This window comes from Mercenaria mercenaria, chromosome 18, assembly GCF_021730395.1.
Source record: "Mercenaria mercenaria strain notata chromosome 18, MADL_Memer_1, whole genome shotgun sequence".
Taxonomy (NCBI): domain Eukaryota; kingdom Metazoa; phylum Mollusca; class Bivalvia; order Venerida; family Veneridae; genus Mercenaria; species Mercenaria mercenaria.
The window spans coordinates 43,395,160-43,416,707 of NC_069378.1; the positions used below are offsets into that span (position 1 = coordinate 43,395,160).

A 21,548-nucleotide genomic window follows, 5' to 3' on the forward strand; every position below is an offset into this window, starting at 1 on the left:
CTGTTGGCATCCATGGTTAAGTAATGTCATAGTATTGTATCACTTGCCCTTTAACGACTGTAATATAGAACCCTGCTCTCATTGTCATGTGACGGTCATCCAGCTGGAGTATGGAAGGTCAGTGGTTCCACATGAAATAAAATGGGATTTTCTCACCACCATTGAAAGCTGGAAAGTTTTCCATATTAAATGATCCAAGGTTGTGCAACTTACTTAGGTGTAGGTCTGCCATATTAGTTATTGTCTCCCACCACACAGTGGTGTGGGAGACATATTGATTTACTCCTGTCTGTGTCTGTCACAGATGTTGTCTGCACTCTTTTTAAGTCGGACATTTCTCATCTGATCTTCACCAAACTTGAACAAAATGTGTTTGCCAATAAGTCCTCGGCCAAGTTCGATAACTAGCCAAATCGGCAGAGGCACTTCGGAATTATGGCCCTTGTAACTGGTTGTTGACAAAGCACTGAAAGTCTGATAAGAAAGTTGAGGTCTTGGTGCATGGTTGACTTGTATACTACTATTCAGATGATTAGGCAGTTGTGGGAGACATGCGCTTTTCTCAAAAGCAACTCTAGTTTGAAATTTATGTACTCAACTAAAGCTCCATTTTATCATAGAAAGACAGTAACTTCTTACAGTAGGCAACTTGGTGCAAGGGTAATGCTGGACTCTGATCTGCAGATTGAAGGTTTGAACTGTGGTTACAGCTGAAATGGTCCATAGTCTGCAATCCCTTACCAAGGGGAGAAACTGGTCAGAAATTTTAGCATAGTAGACAAGTTGTTAAATTACAAAATGGATGTGAAAAAAAATAAAAACAATTTCCATAGAATGTATGTAATGACTGCAAAATTTTAAAATGCCGTTTTTCAGCAGTATGTTAGTGACAATTCCATCAGTGAACCTACCCAGGTAACCAAATATTACATGATAACACACAAATACCTAGCAACTTCTTCACATAAATGAGGTGGAAACTTTTTGACATCTTGTCAAATCGTCTAGAAGAATATAAATTATATTTGGACTCGTAACCATTAAAAAAACATAATAAACTAACCTGTTTGCTCCAATATGCGTTTTTGAATGGGTACTTGTCCAGAGATCTCGCCATATTGTACAGAACAATTTATTTTATTTATTTATTTGGGTTTTACGGCACACCATGTACAGAACAATATCAAATAACTTGATAACACATACAAACAAGAATTGGTCTAAGTCGCTCACCTAAAGAAAACCTTAACCATCTGACTTTGCTTCTAACTAGGTTTGGTGAAAACCCTTTAAGCTCTTCATTAAAAGTTTTATAAAATTGTTTATATGCACCAAAAAACACACAACCATCAGAAGAAATCATTAACAGGTACTTCTGTTTTAACTCGAGTGGCCCCTTAAAGGGCTCAAGTGCCCCCATTTGACACAAGATCTTGTAATAATGTTACAGACCAAGTTTGATGAAGATCCATCAAGTGGTTCATGAAAAGAAGTACTTTAACTCTTACCATGGTGGGCATAATTGGTTCTGCCTTTACGAACAGTGTAGATCATGATCAGCCTGCACATCCATGCAGTCTGATCGTGACCTGCACTGTTCGCCATTTAGTCAGTATCTTTTTGGTAAGCACCTCTTTTAACAGTTAATGGTACTGTCCAAATTGGAAGATGGACAAGTTCATTATAAAAATTTAGCAGGGTAAGGGTTAAAGGTATTTCTATCTTAAGCTCTAGTGGCCCTTAAAAGGGGTCAAGTGCCCCGAATACTGAACAAACATGGTAAAGGACTTTAAGAACAAACATGGTAAAGGACCTAATAATGATGCTCCAGACAAGGTTTGATGAAGACCCATTCAGGAATTAAGGAGAAGAACTTAGTTAAAATATTTCTAACTCCTGCAGCCCCTAAAAGTAGCCAAGTGTCTCCAATTGAACAAATTTGTTAACGGACCTTACAAAGATGCTACAGACCAAGTTAGTCCATCAAGCAGTTCAAGAGAAGAAGTCATTCAAAGGCATGATGAAGGTCCATCAAGCAGTTCAGGAGAAGAAATCGTATAAAGGTATTTCAAATCTTAGCGTTAGTGGCCCTTAAAAAGGGCCAAGTGCCCCAATTTGGAGGACCTTATAATGATGCTACAGGCCAAGTTTGATGAAGATCCATCCAGTGATTCATCAGAAAAAGTTCTTAAAGCTTTTTATACGCCCGTTTGAAAAATGGGACGTATTATGGGAACGCCCCTGGCGGGCGGGCGGCGTCCACAGACTTTGTCCAGAGCATATCTTCTACATGCATGAAGGGATTTTGATGAAACTTGGCACAGTTGTTCACCATCATGAGACGGAGTGTCATGCTCAAAAACCAGGTCCCTAGGTCTAAGGTCAAGGTCAACCTTAGAGGTCAAAGGTCAAATTCAAGAATGACTTTGTCCGGAGCATATCTTCTTCATGCATGGAGGGATTTTGATGAAAGTTGGCACGATTGTTCATCATCATGAGACAGAGTGTCATGCGCAAGAACCAGGTCCCTAGTTCTAAGGTCAAGGTCACACTTAGAGGTCAAAGGATACAAGAAAGAAAACTTTGTCCGGAGCATATCTTCTTCATGCATGGAGGGATTTTGATATAACTTTGCACAAATGTTCACCACCATGAGGCGGAGTGTCAGGCGCAAGAATCAGGTCCCTAGGTCTAAGGTCAAGGTCACACTTAGAGGTCAAAGGATACAAGAATGAAAACCTTGTCCGGAGCATTTCTTCTTCATGCATAGAGGGATTTTGATATAACTTTGCACAAATGTTCACCACCACGAGGCGGAGTGTCATGCGCAAGAACCAGGTCCCTAGGTCAAAGGTCAAGGTCACACTTAGAGGCCAAAGGTCAGATACAAGAATGACTTTGTCCGAAGCATTTCTTCTTCATGCATGGAGGGATTTTGATGTAACTTGGCACAATTATACACCATCATGAGACGAAGTGTCATGCGCAGTTCCCTTCTTTAGAATTACTTCCCTTTGTTGTTACTATAAATAGCTTATATTGTAACTTTTTCATTACTAGTCGTAGGGAAAACTCGAGACCACTTTTCTGTAGTACAACATGCATGCTACATCCAATTATGAGGTGTATTTTGACCAATCTCTACCTGGTAAAGATTTTTGTGTGGACTTACATTTTTTTTAAGATTATCTTCCCTTAGTTGTTACTATAAATAACTTATATTGTAACTTTTTTATAACTGACCGTAGGGAAAAAACAAGACCACTTTTCTGTGGTACAACATAGATGTTACTTTCAAATTTTAGGTGTATTTTAAGGTATCTCTACCTGGTAAGGAGCTTTTTTTGGACTTAGAAAAACAAAAGACTTACAATGATTACTAAACAACCACAAAATTAAAATTCCATTTGCAAATACAGGTGCTAGAGTAAAGAAATTTGCTGTGACGGGCATATATTGTGACATTCTGGCACTCTTGTTATATTGAGTTCTGGCAGCCCCTAAAAGGGGCCAGGGTGAACAGTTTGAACAAACTATTCCAGGATGCTACTGACCAAGTTTGGTGTAATTCTGACCAGTAGTTTCAAAGAATACGATTAAGTAAAAATTTTGACATAGGATGCAGGATGACGGACGACGGACCATCCGCCTATACTAATAGCTCACCTTGAACATAGTTCTGGTGAGCTAAAAACCATACTGACAACAAAACAAACTCACCAAAACAATCGAGTTTTATATTTTATTTTGCTTCATTGCATATACATTTTGTCATTATTAGATTACACATTAAAATAATCTACGATTTATGAAATTTATACAACATTAGCTAGCTGGCATACTATACAAAATAACTTTGATATAAATAACAAAAGGCCATAATTAGTTATGACATATTACGACTTATTAATTTCATCTACGAAAAAAGCTATTATCCAAGTATAATTATATACAAAGTCACATGATATAAAAACTTCAAATGTTTGAATCACATTTTTACGTGTCCCTGGATCACTGCACAAAGTAAGCCCCAATTTCAGATGGCTTACCGTAACTGCAGTTTTCGAAAGTGAAATATTTGAGAGTTTGCTATTTCAAAACACATACAAGTTCTCAATCCATATTTACCCTTCCTACATACCTTACTATAAAAAGTTATAAATCTGTACTGGACAAAATCCTGTACCTCTAGAAAATACCTAGAAGTGTGTACAATAACTGGTTATTGGCATGCCGCAAGATGTTCCGATAACCAGTGGCGTGCATAAAAACTTGTTATCGGCATGCCACAAGACGTACCGATAACCAGAGGTGTGCACAATAACTGGATATTGGCATGCTGCAAGACGTTCCGATAACCAGAAGTGTGCACAATAACTGGATATTGGCATGCTGCAAGACGTTCCGACAACCAGAAGTGTGCACAATAACTGGATATTGGCATGCTGCAAGACGTTCCAATAACCAGAAGTGTGCACAATAGCTGGATATTGGCATGCTGCAAGACATTCCGATAACCAGAAGTGTGCACAATAACTGGTTACTGGCATGCCACAAGATGTTCCGATAACCAGAAGTGTGCACAATAACTGGTGATTGGCATGCTGCAAGATGTTCAGATAACCAGAAGTGTGCACAATAACTGGTTATTTGCATGCCACAAGATGTTCTGATAACCAGAAGTGTGCACAATAACTGGTGATTGGCATGCTGCAAGATGTTCAGATAACCAGAAGTGGCACAATAACTGGTTATTTGCATGCCACATGATGTTCTGATAACCAGAAGTGTGCACAATAACTGGTGATTGGCATGCTGCAAGATGTTCAGATAACCAGAAGTGTGCACAATAACTGGTTACTGGCATGCCATGTGAAGTCCCAATAACCAGAAGTGTGCAAAATAACTGGTTATTGACATGCCACAAGATGTTCCGATAACCAGAAGTGTGCACAATAACTGGTTATTGGCATGCCATGTGACGTCCCAATAACCAGAGGCGTGCACAATAACTGGTTATTGGCATGCCGCAAGACGTTCCGATAACCGGAGGCATGCACAATAACTGGTAACAGATTCAAAAACAAGTCTCCTGCACATCTTTCTTAAAATACACCATACATTATCAGTGTGTAAAGTTCACTATACATTATCAGTGTGTAAAGTACACCATATACTATCTGTGTGTAAAATACACCATACATTATCTGTGTGTAAAGTACACCATATATTATGTCTGTAAAATACATCATACATTATCTGTGTGTAAAGTAGTCTATACATTATTTGTATGTAAAATACACCATACATTATCAGTGTGTAAAGCACACCATATATTATCTGTGTGTAAAATACACCATATTTTATCAGTGTGTAAAGTACACCATACATTATCAGTGTGTAAAGTACATGATATATTACCTGTGTGTAAAATACACCATACATTATCTGTTTGTAAAGTACACTGTACATTTTCAGTGTGTAAAATACACCATACATTATCAGTGTACAAAGTACACCATATATACTATCTATGTGTAAAATACACCATACATTATCAGTGTGTAAAGTACATGTCTTTGATATATTATCTGTGTGTAAAATACACCATAAATTATCTGTTTGTAAAGTACACCACGCGGCCTTAGCGCAAAAGGGTTGTAACTCCTTCTTTGTTTCATATAAGTTACAACCGTTTTGCGCTAAGCCCGCGTCCATACCTTTTCAGTGTGTAAAATACACCATACATTATCAGTGTGCAAGGTACACCATATATTATCAGTGTGTAAAGTACCCTATACAATATGTGAACAGGGTCCAAAGTTATACAAAATTAGTTTACTAGTAGAGACCAGTCTCAGAATGCTTCCCTGTCATTGGTCAATTTCAATTTTGAATTTGTAATCAACCAATCAAATGCTGGAAATCTGAGACTGGTCTCCAAACTCATTTTTATAGCCCTTTTCTCAGGTTCACAAAAGCTCTTTAAATCTTCATCCCATTTACACCTATAAAAGGCTTCATCAGCAAACTTTCCAGCTCAATACAAATCATATGAGCCCTGCCATGAGAAAACCAACATAGTGGCTTTGCGACCAGCATGGATCCAGACCAGCCTGCGCATTTGCGCAGTCTGGTCAGGATCCATGCTGTTCGCTTTGAAAACCTATTGGAATTGGAGAAATTGTTAGCGAACAGCATGGATCCTGACCAGACTTGCGCGGATGTGCAGGCTGGTCTGGATCCATGCTGGTCGCAAAGCCACTATGTTGGTTTTCTCATGGCGCGGCTCAATTATAAACATGACAAAAAGAGAAATCAACCAATGACCTAGACTAAAATTAGTCGAAAAAGTTAATAGGTCATACATTTGGCACCCTAAGCACCTTTGCAAAATGGTGCGGCACCCTAGGCACCTTTGCAAAATGGTGCGGCACCCTAGGCACCTTTGCAAAATGGTGCCTAACCGAAAAAATGTACATTCTTATTTTCTTTAAGTTAAAATCTATTTACATATTCTTTGGCACAGTATATAATGTTTATTGCACAAATCAAGTAGCAAAGTTATGAACAAAGAGCTGATATTAAAAAATATCTGACAAACAAAACTTTGTGTCAATAATCAAGCGGTGTACAAAAATAAATATTCCTGGTAAAACAAAAAAGCTTATTATATAATTAAAAGCAAAATACATGTACACTCAAATTAATTCAATAGAACACTCAGTAACTTAAAACACTCGTAAACATGAAAGCAAAACACAAGTACACTCAAATATCAGAACACTTAGTTATACATAACACTTAACAATATTGGTAATAACAAAATATACGACTGTTCACTCAAGAGTAACATAAGAAACTAAATTACATAAAACACTTACATACTTATACACTAAAATGATAAAACACTCAATAACTACATGTACACCAAAACAAAAAAAAACTTAACTGTATAGATCATAAGAATTATTCTTGGACTGAAAAACAACCCATTTTTTTTTGTGTGTTTTTTTTTTTAATTTAAGGTAGTTCTGCACATCCTGATCATATATTTTCGCACACTGTAGAATTTGAATAAACTTTGATTTTTTAAAACTTCAGGATTTTGATAAAATATGAAAGGATTCTGTGCTTGATTTTGACTGGACTTACAAAATTTTATCAGTCAAAATGATATAATTTATGTTCCTGCACAATGGACCCAGGCCTTATTCTTTCAGAAAAGTGACTTTCAGTATAGCTAACATGCAGAACAACCTTAATGAAGATTATTCCATATTAATGTACAACTATAACCGAGTTAAGTATGTGTCATACACCTCTATTAATAACACCTCAATAGAGCGAATTCCTCCCTAGAAAGACAATTATTTCACTTACCATTTGGCATAAGTCTCGCTAAATCAACCTGTCTAAAGCAAAACTTCTTAACAGTCAAACCTGTGCTAAAGGCCACCTTTGAATAAAGGTAACCTGTGAATAAAGACCAACTCTGAATAAAGGCAACTACTATAAAACCTGTTTATAAAGGCCACTATTTTCTCATCCCACTGAAACACAGGTGTGAATTTACCTGTGTTGTGTGACCACCTGTCAACAAAGACCACTTTTTCACTTTACTGCAGAACAACATCAAAGCAGCAAACATATTTCTGTCATCCCAGTGGGACTGCTCTACTAAGGTGTCACTGTAGAAGTATATTCACTCTTTTTAAGGTACTGCACCCATAATGATAATCAGCCATTTCCATTCCACTGCTATTCTCAAACGCTACTTGCATAATGTATTAACAGAAATTACTGATTATCATTATTGGTCCATCGCCTTAAAACCAATGTTTCAACATACTGTCAGGTAATAAATAATATATTAGGGTATTAAAATAAATTATAATACAATAACTACAATATTATATTTGATCACAACCTATAATGAGGAAATAATGATTAAAATAACTTATATAGTTTAATTATGATAAATAAAAAATACAATGGACTAGGTCATTTCTATGTGAAATTAAATATATTTACCGAAGTTCAAGGTTAAAAAATTTGAGTTAGGAGACCAGTCACAAAACTCAAGGCATATGATTGGCTGGTTCTGTGGTATCCAATGACAACATTGCATTCTGAGACTGGTTTCCAAGTTCTAAGTTTTAAAACTTTGACCCATATGATTGGCTGGTTCCTAGCACAATTTTGAAATTACAGCCAATGGCAACCGTCCTTTTATGAGTCTAAGCCTCCTATAACATTAAAAATTTGCATTTTTATTAATGCACATCTATTTGCAGAAGAGTCACAGTGAAATTTATAAACATACAAGATATCAAATAAAACTGATTTTGAAAAAAAAAAGACAAAAATATATTTTGGCACATGATTTTTACAATTTGGCACAAAATCTGTACTTTGGCAGTATTTTTATTTTGCTCAGAAATGTAATGCAGTATCTTTTCACTGTACTTTTCTAGAGTACTGTTCTCGAAAACAACCACCAACTGAAGATATTATTAGAGACCTCCATTACTACTAATTGTTTTCAACAGCTTTTGTTATTTATTGCATGTTTGTCAACTCATCTTTGCAAAGAAACAGTTTTTTGTCATATTCTAAATTTATTAATTAATTTTGCCAATCCCAGGATTCCATACATGCATGTCACAAAGGGAGTCTTCTAGGAGGAAAAAGCTGTAAGAGTTACCTCCCTTTTCTTTAATCTGACAGCAGACGTAAAAAAAATAAATGAGATAATTGTAAAGAATAAAGATTCTAAGGTGTCAAAATGCTACAAAATACACAAATACTGGCCTGTTAAAATAATTTGGAGTTACAAACATCTAAAAAAATCACACACAATCTATGTAGACACTTGTTACATAGACCTCCTTGGCAAAATATCAGCACTACCTGTAAAAAATGTTTTGAATCTATAAATACTCCTCTATTCTCTCTAACAGATGCTTAGATTATGAGTTTATAAAACATAATGTAAACAGGTAAATATAAGCCTGTAGACCTTTAGCTGAAAGAGAGTTACTAAATCAAACTGAAAATGTTCTAAAATGAAAATGCTTTGGACCAGACATTTTTCCAGCGAACACATTTTAAACGCCATTAATTTTTTACATTCGCACTGAAACAGCACTCGACATTTTGGAATTTCAAATCTGAAATATCATAATTTGGGCTGCCCATCACATTTTTTAGTTAACCATATTTACAATACACATGATTGTGCCACAACTGCAGCATTACATGTCACACGATGACTTTCAAAGTAAGACCCCTCATTTACCCCCTCCCCCAGCATTATTTCATCATGGGCAGGTACCTGGCTAAAAACACCTAATATTTCTGAAAGCCATCTGGATGGCTTGCTCACAAGGAAGAATTCTAGACCTACAGCAGTGAGGGACGTCAGTCACCTTAACCATTCAGCCAGAAAGGCCTCTAATGCAATGTATCATAATAATTTTGACCATAATCTATTCACTTTATAGTTCATATAAACTACACAGTCATACAATAACCTAGCCTGGCTCCCGGCTCCCTGGCTGCATGGTTATTTTTATATAGATACAGTAAACCTTTTATAAGAAAATTTTAAGCCTCAGCCGGGGGAGGGGGGTTGGGGGGGGGGCAATAAAAAATGTCAATGTAAAAACAACCTTCTGAAGTTACTTCCCTCTTAATGAAGAAAACTGATATATGTAAGTAGGAACAAACATAAACAAAAAATTTCAAATGAAATATTAACACTGGCCACTTTGTATCAATTGCAACAAGATTTTGTCTCAAATACATATATTTTATAGTGTTCAGCATTTCATACATCAGTAAAATCTAGGATTTCTACAAATTAAACCAGAATGCACTTCTTTCCGTATCACAATTTTCTTCAATACTGCTAGTACGCTGTATAATAATTAATACATATTCAATGCAATTAAATTTCATTTAGGAAGATGACAGCAGTTTAAAAATTGAACCTTGGAAATTACATTTTCGTAGCTTTTAAAATCAAACAAAAGAAAAAATGTCATCAGGCCTTTAAGATGAAAAAAAAAATCCCAGGGAATAAGATTCAGTCAATTTTTCCTCTGGAAAAATGTCAGCATCTTTACGTCAAGGCCAAACAAAAATATCTCCGTTATGACTGATTAATTATGCTTTCCCACAATGCACAATGTCTTTTACCACATGCCGAACTAATTTTAGCAACAGCCGGAAAATCAATTAATTGTTAGTATGCATTTTTTCTCAGCTGCAAAAGTTCACCTAGGCCATAATGAATTAATTACTAGATTCTTGTCACCTCCTGCCCTTTGTGTTAATGCCTTCAAAGAAAAAAAAAAATGTTAGCATAATTTTGAATAAATCAATGTCTTCTGCATACCATATTTTTCTTCTACTCTTCTTTTTTTTTGCCATTTTTCAGCTTTTTAATCAGTTTTTATAATCAGATATATATTTTAGAAAAATAAAATAAAAAAATTAAAAAGAAAATTCTCCCTGATAATCCCTCCCTCTTTCAGAGTAAATTTTGGATGAAAATCTAGCAATTAATTTACAATGGTCTCATTGTTAATTCTGAACATAATGAATTTGGACAGAAAGTATGAAAAATTTTGAAAATCATATGAAACATTCAAATTTTAAAGTCCATCCATTACACTAATCTCTATCAATGTATAAAAAAATAAAAACATGACAGTGAACAAGATTATTACAATACAGAATATTACAAGACAGAATACTGATACATGTAGGAACGTATAACTAACAAAACGTGTACACTCTGTAAGAAATGTGTAGCTAATTCCTAGTTTACTTAAAAATATTATGGCATTATGAAATAGATTTGAGTTACCATTAATTTTTAAGTTTCATTTCAAGAGCAAGTTTTAACCCAGATCCTGACAGCCTATGCCCTTTGTCGTCTGTAAAAAGATCTGACTCTGAATGATAAATCTTCTGCAATATTAAGTCCGTAAACATTGAATCTTCTGACACACATTTTCTCAAACCACTTGTTCGTATTTTTTCTCTCCGTTGTGGATTTTGTTCAAATGTTGCTACAAGCTCATGAAAACTCTTCGGTCTTTCATCCGGATCTTGCTGCTCACCGCCAAATGACCTTGATCGTCGGCGAATCACTCTTTCATCTGATCCCGTAGCACCTTGGTCACTTGTTCTTAAAAACACTCTATCTTGTTCAGTGTCTGAAGCAGTTTTAGTGAAGTCCCTTTCAGATGCAAAAGCGTGTTTTCTTTGTTCACCTTTTTTTACACTTTCAACTTTCTGACTTTCTACTTGTCCTGGATATTTCCACACAGGGTAAACTGGAGGTTTACTCTTAGGTGTTTCAAACCCGTCATCAGACGTCACTGAGGCACTAATGTCAGCTTGTTTCACTTTAGTATCATCTTTATGCAATGACCTAAATCTTAATTTATTCTCATGTCTTTGTTTTACCAATTTTGGAGTCGTACTTTTTGTCCCTTTCTTTGCATTTGTTTTATCAACTTTTGCTAATTTTTTCTCTTTTTCCTTTTCTTTTCTATTAAATTCTTCTAAAAGTGCAACAATGTCAGGACAACTTAATGAACGCCTCATTTTAGACTTTGTCAAAGGTACATCATCATCATCACTAGAGCTTAGATCAACATCATTTCCAACACCAACTGATGCTATATTTTTTGTTTCACGATTCGTTTTAAAATCTGGTGAACTATCGCTCGACATTTCTTGGAGGGAAGCTTTGCGATATTGTTCAAACTTTTCTTTCATTTCTGAAACAGTTGGTGGAGATTCTGTTTGTGTTTCAACAGTCTGTGTCTCAACATTTCTAGTTATTGCTGGCATAGATTTCCGGTGCTCAGCATTTCCACGTTTTCGAAACCTTCCTGCACCACGAACTTGTGGCTTTGCATCATTCAATTCCACTTGCAGTGACACTGAACTTTTATTGACACCCTTTACCTCACCACCAGATGTGTCTTTTGTAACAGGTTTTGCTACAGCCGGTTTAAAAAATTCAGTTGCCATGGAAACAAATTTGCTTGAACCGGACCCCGTCGATGTTTTTGATACATTAGATGTATTTTTATTGGGAAAAACTGTTTTTGACTGAATTTGTATATCAAGGTTCCTAGTTGGTGAAACTAGATTAGCATTTCGTTGATTCTCATTCGCCTTTTCAACAGACGGTTTTGATTTGTCCAAATTTAAATACATTACACTCTGGACTGCTTTAGTTCCAGCTGGCTTTGTAGTTCCTGTAGCAAATGATTCAAGTTCCTTAATGGCAGTATTGTAACTGTCCTGAACTGTACGTTGTGACTGCGTTTCTAACTTAAGCTGTTGTCTCGGTGGTTCCTGCCGTATTTCATCCAGTGGCCGCTGACTGGAATATTGCTGAATGGATGAAGTGGGTGAGAACAAGTTCGAATCTGAGGAAGAATATCTTGATGACCTCTGTGCTACAGTTCGACACTGTTTTGTTACTTCATCCAAAAGCACTTGAAAAGACTTAGTTATGTCTTCAAATTCATTTTGTGTTTGTCTTTCAATTTCATCAATCTGTGATCTACGGAGAATTTTACTTCCATCAGGTACACCCCTTCGCATTTCTACAGATTCTGATTTGTCAGGAATATTTGGTTTAGAACTATTTTGCGTACTACTTTTAATTCCTTGCATATTTTCATATCCAATACTTTCTTCCCTCCTAGAGGCCCGTTCCATCAATGATTTATCGTCTAAATCTAAACTTTCATACATTTTTTCAAGTTCATATAACGCATCTTCCAATTTGCTCCTCCTAGCTTTTTCCGATTCATAATTTGGTGTAAATTTCACATTGAAAAACTTCTGTTCAGTCATTGGTGCAAACTTTCTTAATGCTAACAATATACTGTCTAACCTATCTTCATCTGCTGATACTATTCGTGATTTTATTTGACTCAACTTGTGTTCAACTTCTTGTGCTAAAGATCTTAAGTCATCAACTGATTGGTCAAGCTCATGAGTGACTGGATTTGATTGGTTAACAGTTTCTGGTCTGTTAATCTGATTGGCTGGCTGGGTTTTAATCACATTTAACCCCTGATGATTGGCTGGTAAGTCTGAGAAAGCTTTATTTCTATTGGCCAAGAGTTCATCTGAAGAATCATGAGCCAATCCTGTGCTTTTTAACTTTTCAGATAACAATTTTGGATCCAGATGATAATTTCCATTGATAATGTAAGGAAATTGTGTAAACTCTGGATCAATATAAGACGCATTGGCAAGCTGTTGTAGAGCTTGAGGTGGAATTTCATTTTGTGGAGGTTTCCAGGACTCATTTGTGTTGTCGTACCCTGGTGTTGCGGTGGAGGATTTTACAGCATCAACATTTTCTGGCACAGTTTCTGTCTTTGCTCTCTTTATATCTTTTGGAAAGATAAAAGACTTTGATGACTTTGTCAGTGGAGACTGCAACGATGGATTAGCAGAGGAATTAGACTCTGAAGTGTCCAAGTTTTTCATTAGTTTTGGACTCAACGGTTTCTTCTGTAGTGTTGCGCGTATATCTTCCAGAACTTCATCTAGGGCACTTGTACTTGATTTTTTACTTGGTTTTGAATTAAGTTTCAGTGGCTGAATTGTTGGTGGAGTAAAGATATGTTTGTTTGAATGAGGTGGGGGATATGTTGAATCGGACATTGCACGGTGCTTCTCTTTGGGCACTTGCATGTGGGTGGTTGGCGTGTAGCTCCGAGTCATTAATTTGTTAGGTTGTGCAGAACTTGGTGTTAAGAAAGTATCAGAACTTGTTAATCTTTTCATCTGGCTGTCAAACTCTGTGTTTGGTTTTGATTTGGCTTTTAAATTATCCACTCCACCAGTTGCAAGTTTTAAAAGTTCATCAATTTCATCAAAATTCACTTCCTTTGAAATGTCGTCTGGTTTTTCGAAAGTTGCAAGCCCCTCAATTTCTTTCCACACAGGATCTTCCGAAAATGGGATTGTTTGCAGTGTACGTGCTTTTACCCTTTCCATACTAACAAGTCCTTTTCTGCTTTCCATGTTTGGAGACCACACATCTGGTGTTAATTTTGCGTCTGCTGCAGAAGGCTGCTTCATATCTGGAATTGTTGCCCGCTTTTGGGGAGGTGGGGCAGCAATTGAGACTGACTTGGTTTCTATGGGAACATTTCTGTAGATAGGCACTTTTCTTTCATTCTTTGGTGTGAGGGGAACACACGGTGAAACAGGTGGGGTATTTTCTTTCCTTTGGTCGGAAAGTTTACGTCGGATTGTTACAGGCGATCTTGAATTGGTTGGTGTAACCGGCTGAATATTCAATGTTAATTTTGAGGTTCCAGATGACGTCTGCTCTGTTATTGGTACAGACACTGGAACCTGTATTTGTGGCTCCCGGAATACTGGTGATGCACGTTTTGTATCTGTTTCACTCATATCTGAATCAAAACGCTTTCTTATGTCACGAAAATTATCGGAAACTAGTTCTTTCAGTTCATTTATTTCATCTTCATATCGGGACATCCTCCATGATTTTCTAATCCCACTGTCAGAGTCAACAGCCATGGGGGGCCATGACTGCTGCATATTTGACCCAATTTCAGATTCACTTAATGTTACGTTACTCAAACTTTGCGTATGTGTTGATACTTCAGCAGGTTTTCTGTGTCTGCTTTGAGCATTTATAGTATCATCTGACTCAGTTGACGGTTTGACCCTCATGGCAGATTTTGCCACTGTCCGTCTTGATTTAGGCTCATTAACAACGCGAAAGATTCTATGTAAATTTGTTTCTGAGGAAACAACTTTCGGTTCAAAGTATGTGGCACTTGACGGCTCTTGCATATTAGAATCTGATACAGAAGAGGTGGAACGTGTTAAATTAACCGATAATTTTCCGACACCACTATTACTTGTAGGACTCATTAACTGCCATAGTTCTCTGCGAACCTCAACCGGAGTATCAGGTACTGAATCTTTCTGATTACTATCACTGAAAGACTCATATTCTTTTATCGTATTCAAAACAGTATGTCTTTCTTCAAGCTCACCGGGAGTCAATTTTTTCTCCCACTTTTTAATCCTCTCGGAAACTTCAATGTTATATTCAACATCAGAAAACATTCCAGAATCAATAACCGGGACCGTTCCATTTTCAGATGCTTGCATTTGCTCTTCAATATTGTCGGCTGGTTGAATGTACGTAATATTTCCAGTTAGTTTATTTAGAACTGGATATGGTGCATAGCTTTTAGTTGGTTGGAAGGGTGTCTGTGTGGGAGCGTAGTTTGTGTTTAATGCATTCAGATGACTGTCTGATTTTGACAGATCTTCATTAATGTCATAAGTTTTTCTTTGCATGTGTGGACTGTATGTCGCAGAACCTGAATATGGCTTGTTCCTATGTTCAACCGTAGATGATGACGTTTGTCTAGAATTTGCAAACTGACTAGAATAGGGACTACTTGATTGCTGAAACACTGTGGATTTTTGAACAACTTTTGGTTCAACTTTTGTTACTGTTGACATTAGTTTATTTGACACAAAAGTTCTCGGATCTTGCAACCTTGACCTAAATTCATCTTGCCCTGGTTTTGTTCTATAAGGTTCTCGTATAACTTGTCTCTGTGCAACTTTTTCCTGCGAATAGTTTGAATAATTACCCGACTGACGTTTTAATTTGCCGCTTTCAATTTCACTTTCCAGATACTGTATATTTGATTCAATCAAATCATCTAACGAGTCACTAGAACTATTTGGTGATCTTGGGTTAAGTTCAATTTTTTGGTCAGCCTTTTTCAACTGTGTAGGCTGGTTCGCTTTTACTTCATTAAAGCTACGTAACTTTGGCGATTCACTTGACAATTTTACTCCACGTTGTCGCGTTTGCTTTTCTTGTTTAGGTTGCACAGACTGTATATTTTGATTCTGACTGGCAACATTTTTAGTCACATGATCAATATTAGTACTATGGTAACCTCTATTTGCCATATTTGCCGGAGCTCTGTTCTCGGGAAGAAATTCTGGAAGAACGTTTGGCAACTTATTGTGTTTCACTCCTTGTTGCCTAGTATATTCATTACAGAATTTACCATTTACATTATAATTTTCATCATATTTACTCTGTCTGTTTTCGTCATATTGAGAAACTCTATTCCGTCCACTTTTATCAAACTGAGATATTCCGTTCTGAAAATCCTGAAATGCTTTAGCTGAAGTTTCATCCCGAACAGGCACAATATTTATATTTCCTTCGTATCTTTGATTATCGTCCAAGTTAGAACTCATCATTGCCCGTTGACGCAATCGCGATATTCGTAACTGCGGTGAACACTCTTCGTCACTGGTGACTGCCATATCTATCCGCTTTTTACGATTTTCTTCCATTCTTTGAAATTTCGCTTTTTGACTCGGACCTTGTAAACTATCGGGTTTCCTTGGATGAATAAAAAAGTCCCTGTTTTGTGAAATCTGGTATGAATTTGGTCCACTTTGCTCATTACCATTTCTATTTTCAACATTATGAACAGACCTTCTTTTGTCTGTTTTTGAAGTTCTGTCACTTTTACGAGATTTTCTGACCATAAGGGGATTTTTCGTCCACCTCTGATCAGCAATGTCAGAATCTGGTGAATCACTCCCAGAAAGCATTTCTACATTATTGTCATCTGATAAATGTCCCGAATACATCGAATGTCTTCCATTTGATGTCGATTTATTTTGACTCACTTTATTTGATGTCTCGTGCATTGAATTTCTAAGTTTTCTCCGGCCATGAGGCCCTTCACTACGCGACCTCTTTTTCAACAATGCACTTTCTTCTTGAGTTCCACTCTTCCTATTTGAACGTTGAAACCTTCTTTCAGCCATCTGTATTATGTGTGGTTTTGGATAAATTGGTGGAGGAATTTCAGTTTCAGTTGTTTCTAGTATTACACTTGATCTAATTTGATTGGCTGATTCATGATGAGGCTTTGGGTCATGTGACTGATTCTGCTGAATCTGATTGGTTGTCACATGAGGTATAGGTGGTGGTGGTACATCAGGAGCCTCTGACCTCGAAGGGGTCAAAGGAGCTCCACCTGGTGAGCCAGACTGACCATTCTGAGCTCCGCAATAAGTGTTTGAGTTGGTCTTGCTGGAGTTATGTCCCTTGTGGCTTAAGCTTCGCAGCTTCTCATCAGCGCTCTGGAAATACAACAGAAAAAAATTAACTGCTAGCTTTTTCACTTCATCATGACAATATCTAAGAATGATACACCTTATTTTTTCATACTTTACTTTCAGAATCTACCAATGGTATAACTTTACATGGGTCCCCCTTACCTGTTATTATACCAATCCTCTAAATTATACATATCTAACCAAAAATTACACTATTTAGTGAAGTGTTTATTTCTTTCAACACTATGTCTGATTTTTGCCGATTTCAAGAAATTCATCCTTGCACCCCTGTGTATTTTTGAAATAATATTTTTGTAATTCTAAACTTAATGCACCTGTCTGAAAATGTACCTTTAAATAATCACAGTAATAAATTTCAGCAGATTTAAATATAAGATTACTTATATTACCTATAAAACATTTCCATAGAAATAATAAATATCGAAATCTTCTCCAGCACTTTCCAACATCTTATAACAAAACAACTAAACAAAATTTTCGAAGCACCATAATATTATTTTATCTGCAAGAAACACTTCCCATAATGCACCAGAGGGTATGTCTAATACACTATACAGTTACTCAGAAAACACTTTGGATCACTGAGTTTTGCAGATGATCTATAAGATAAAATCGGGGAAGAGGTAGACAATGTGTACCTGGAGAAATTCCAACACTCGTGGGAGATGCATAGGATACTGTGAAATCGTTTAATTTCGCTGGCATAAAATTCGGTGGTGTTGGCCAAAGTGCTATTTCCTTAGAGCTTAAATTCAATTATTTTCAAACAAGGGGCTTTAAATCCACTGATTTCAAAGTATTAAGATAAAACGAAAATGATATTTTTCTTTGTTTGTTTTGACTCTTTTGACAGAATTTTGTGATTTCTAACCACCAACAAAATCCACATAAAAATTTTTCTCCCTCGAGTATCAATAATTTTGCAGTACTTAGTGGCCTTCCGCTTTGGTATCCTTATATGAGCCGTGCCATGAGAAAACCAACATAGTGGATTTGCGACCAGCATGGATCCAGACAAGCCTGCGCATCCGCGCAGTCTGGTCAGGATCCATGCTGTTCGCTAACGGTTTCTCTAATTGTAATAGGCTTTGAAAGCGAACAGCATGGATTCTGACCAGACTGCGCAGATGCGCAGGCTGGTCTGGATCCATGCTGGTCGAAAAGCCACTATGTTGGTTTTCTCATGGCATCCTTATATATAATGTACATCTGTGGAAGGTATTTGCTACCCAGGTACTCTAATTAATTGCATTTCTCACAGCAGGCCCTCCATTTCAGATTTATTGCTAAAGACATTATCATGTCCACTACAAACAATTTCAAGCAACTTTTTCAAAGCATTTTGCATTTTTTTTTTTTAATAACTTTAAAGTACTTAGTATTAAGATTTTCTAAGATTTTTTTTTTTCAAAAATAAGTATTACTATATTATATCTTTAGATTTCTTTATTATTATATTAATTTGTTTTTTTTTTTGTTTATTTTGCGTTTAGCAGAGTATTACAGCTATCCTATAGCCTGCTGTAAGTTAACCAAATCAGTGTGTACCATAGAAGCCATCAAAATTCACCCTGAACAGCGACCAGGGACTGGAGTTACCTCTCATATACAGGGTCTCTCCTCCAGTCATATGAGATTGCTGTAATGAAGAAGACAGTTGGACAATACCTGCTTAAGCTTAAAGAAACAAATACATTATAGAACAAAATTAAACTGGCAACTGCTCCGCATCAAATACACATCGCCCACAGATTAAACTTCCAACCACACCAACCCACAGGATCTGTGTTCCCCCTATTCTGCTCAGTAGGGGCTTAATTTATCTGAGCTTGATGGTGATGAAGGTTGCCACTACTGAGTCAACCCAGAGCTGGTATCATTTGAGAAAGTGGAGTTATCATCCCAACAAGACTCCAACCCAGGATGCTCTTGCTGAGCACCCAACAGTGTACCTACTAGACCACTGCTCCCCTCATATCAACAGACTTCCATAGAAAACTAGTACTTTTGGCAATGTGACCTAACCAACAACTGCTCATAACAAAGTTGTAAATATTTCAATAATCTACCTATTAAAACATAATATAACATACAAAATAGAAAAAATACCCTGAAGCTTGATCTTTCTTGTTTAAATATTTAGTTCACAGATAGTCTTGATATAGAGGATTTCATAGCAATATATGTACTATGTTTCCATAGAAACAATTTCAAAATTCAGCAAGAATTATTTTATAACTTGCAGTATGGAGTTTTCCAAGATTGTTTGGAAAAATGACTGTAAAAATTAAATGTTTACAATCTCATCATTAATATAGGATATCACTTTAGTTGAAAATTGACTTCTTACAAGTTAAAACAGTGTGTTAATGGGGATCAAATGTGTGACCCCATTATCAGCAGTCTGCCATTACAAACAGGGGAAACAGGAATGGTTCTAACTACTGTTAACACCAGCATTCCCTTCAATTAAATTTCACGATTTTAACCCTTAGCCTGCTAAATTTCTAAAATGGACTGGTCCATCATTCATTCTGGGCAATACCATTTATTATTCGAGGGGGTGTTCACTGAAAATTTCTGACTGAATAGCGAATAGTGCAGACCATGATCAGACTGCACGAATGTGCTGGCTGATCTTGGTCTGCACTGGTCGCAAAGGTAGAATCACTTGCCGCCAGCAGGCTAATATGGGTTAAAAGCCAGTTGTATTTTTTTGCTTGTTTCACATGTAACTAATTTCATTATTATACATAATGTTCATTTAATCGCTAGTATTACTTATATTTACCTCAATGTCTAAAGTCATGCAATGTGGGAATATTTCATAAAAGTGCAAATAAAACAAGGAAATATTTACCCTATCAACAGAACAAAGAAAAGAATAAAATATATAACTTACAACAGTGTCTCTTTCACAATCTTCTGCTGATGAAATAGCCACAACAAAATACATTTTTAAGTCCTCTATTACTACATGTCATAAACCATAATTCTCCCATGTAACTTGTGTTTCTCATAATTATGAGAAAAAAAAGGAAGCAACTTCTGTCCATCACAAATCTATTTTATCTAACATTCAAGGCTGGCAATTTTTCTAACATTCTCCTTTCATACTGACGCAAAGTCAAGTCGTATACTTTGTCACCTACATTTACTTATGACATTTAAATTGACATTTGAGCTACACCAGCAGTTTATCAATACATGTCTTTTTTAAATTTTTTCAATTATCTATTTTGTTGCTGCATAATAGTATCAGAATGATCTGTCAATAATTTGATATTTTGATTAAACATTATCCCATTAAAACAAACATGACCTGAATAAATGATTTTTTATGAATCAATAAACACTGACAAACACTAAACAAAAATAAAGAAATAAAGCATTTGTATAATGGCAGTCAATAAAATATTGTATGAATGTTTTTGTGGCATTTAAAACAATTGCAGAATTAATAAATTATTTTTGGAAGGTGAACCTTTACCCTACTATATTTCTTACCAGATATTTTTGCATCAACCCAAGTTTTTGTGAATTACACTAGATTTAATATTCTTGTATAACGTTTTTAATTTGTCCCATCAAAATAACCATAATCTGAATTGTCATGAAACGCTAATTGTAGCAAAATAATCAAAATTGCTTACTAAGCAAAAATTAGCCCCTAGTAATAATATTCCAGTATGCAAATGTGATTAATAAAAATGCATTATTTACCTGCGATTTTCCTTACATGTAAATTCCTTAAACAAAAGATACAGAAATGACAATTTTGAAATAGCCAAAGAAAATGTAGAATAAGCTGTAGAAAGTTCAGAAGCCCTGTTCAGCATTAAAACTCAGGATATTGCTTCAGTCTGAAGAGATTGTTTGATGTTTATTAATATTGGTCAAGTCAGACAGAAGTAGCTGATAACTCTTCCAGCGCCTTAAAGATTTGTTTCTTTGTTTAAAGGTAATCAAATCAGATCATTAAGTTTGATTTCTTCTCTTCAATTCTATTTGTTTAACCTGATTTTTCCTTTTCTTTGTAAGTTAACTGTTCTGCATGGAACAATTGGCTCAGTGGACAAACAATAGATGGGAAATACAGAATGCATAATTTTAGAAAAGATGGACAATACAGATAGCAGATAGAAAAGATGGGCAGGACAGACAGCAGAGAGAAACAAGAGGACCATGATGGTCCTGAATCGCTCACCTATCTCCACATGAGCCAGTGTTCAACTGAGTATGACATCATTATTTCTATTATTTGACATAGTGACCTAGTTTTTGAGCACATGTGACCTAGATATCATCAAGATAAAAAATTCTGACCAATT

At 36.0% G+C, this 21,548-nt stretch overlaps 1 protein-coding gene across 4 annotated transcripts in view; it reads right to left on the bottom strand.

Moving 5' to 3' along the window:
* Nucleotides 1-3,728: 3,728 nt before the first annotated feature.
* The window catches only part of LOC123538149 (uncharacterized), a 73,082-nt gene continuing 55,262 nt past the window's right edge, over nucleotides 3,729-21,548 (bottom strand). For 3 of the 4 annotated variants that reach the window (XM_053530374.1, XM_053530372.1, XM_053530373.1), the window contains exon 2: nucleotides 3,729-17,220. In XM_053530374.1, the coding sequence (XP_053386349.1) occupies nucleotides 10,879-17,220 (6,342 nt within the window). In that variant the 3' untranslated portion in view covers nucleotides 3,729-10,878. The remainder of the gene's footprint in view (nucleotides 17,221-21,548) is intronic. The other variant, XR_008368404.1, reaches the window with a different exon arrangement.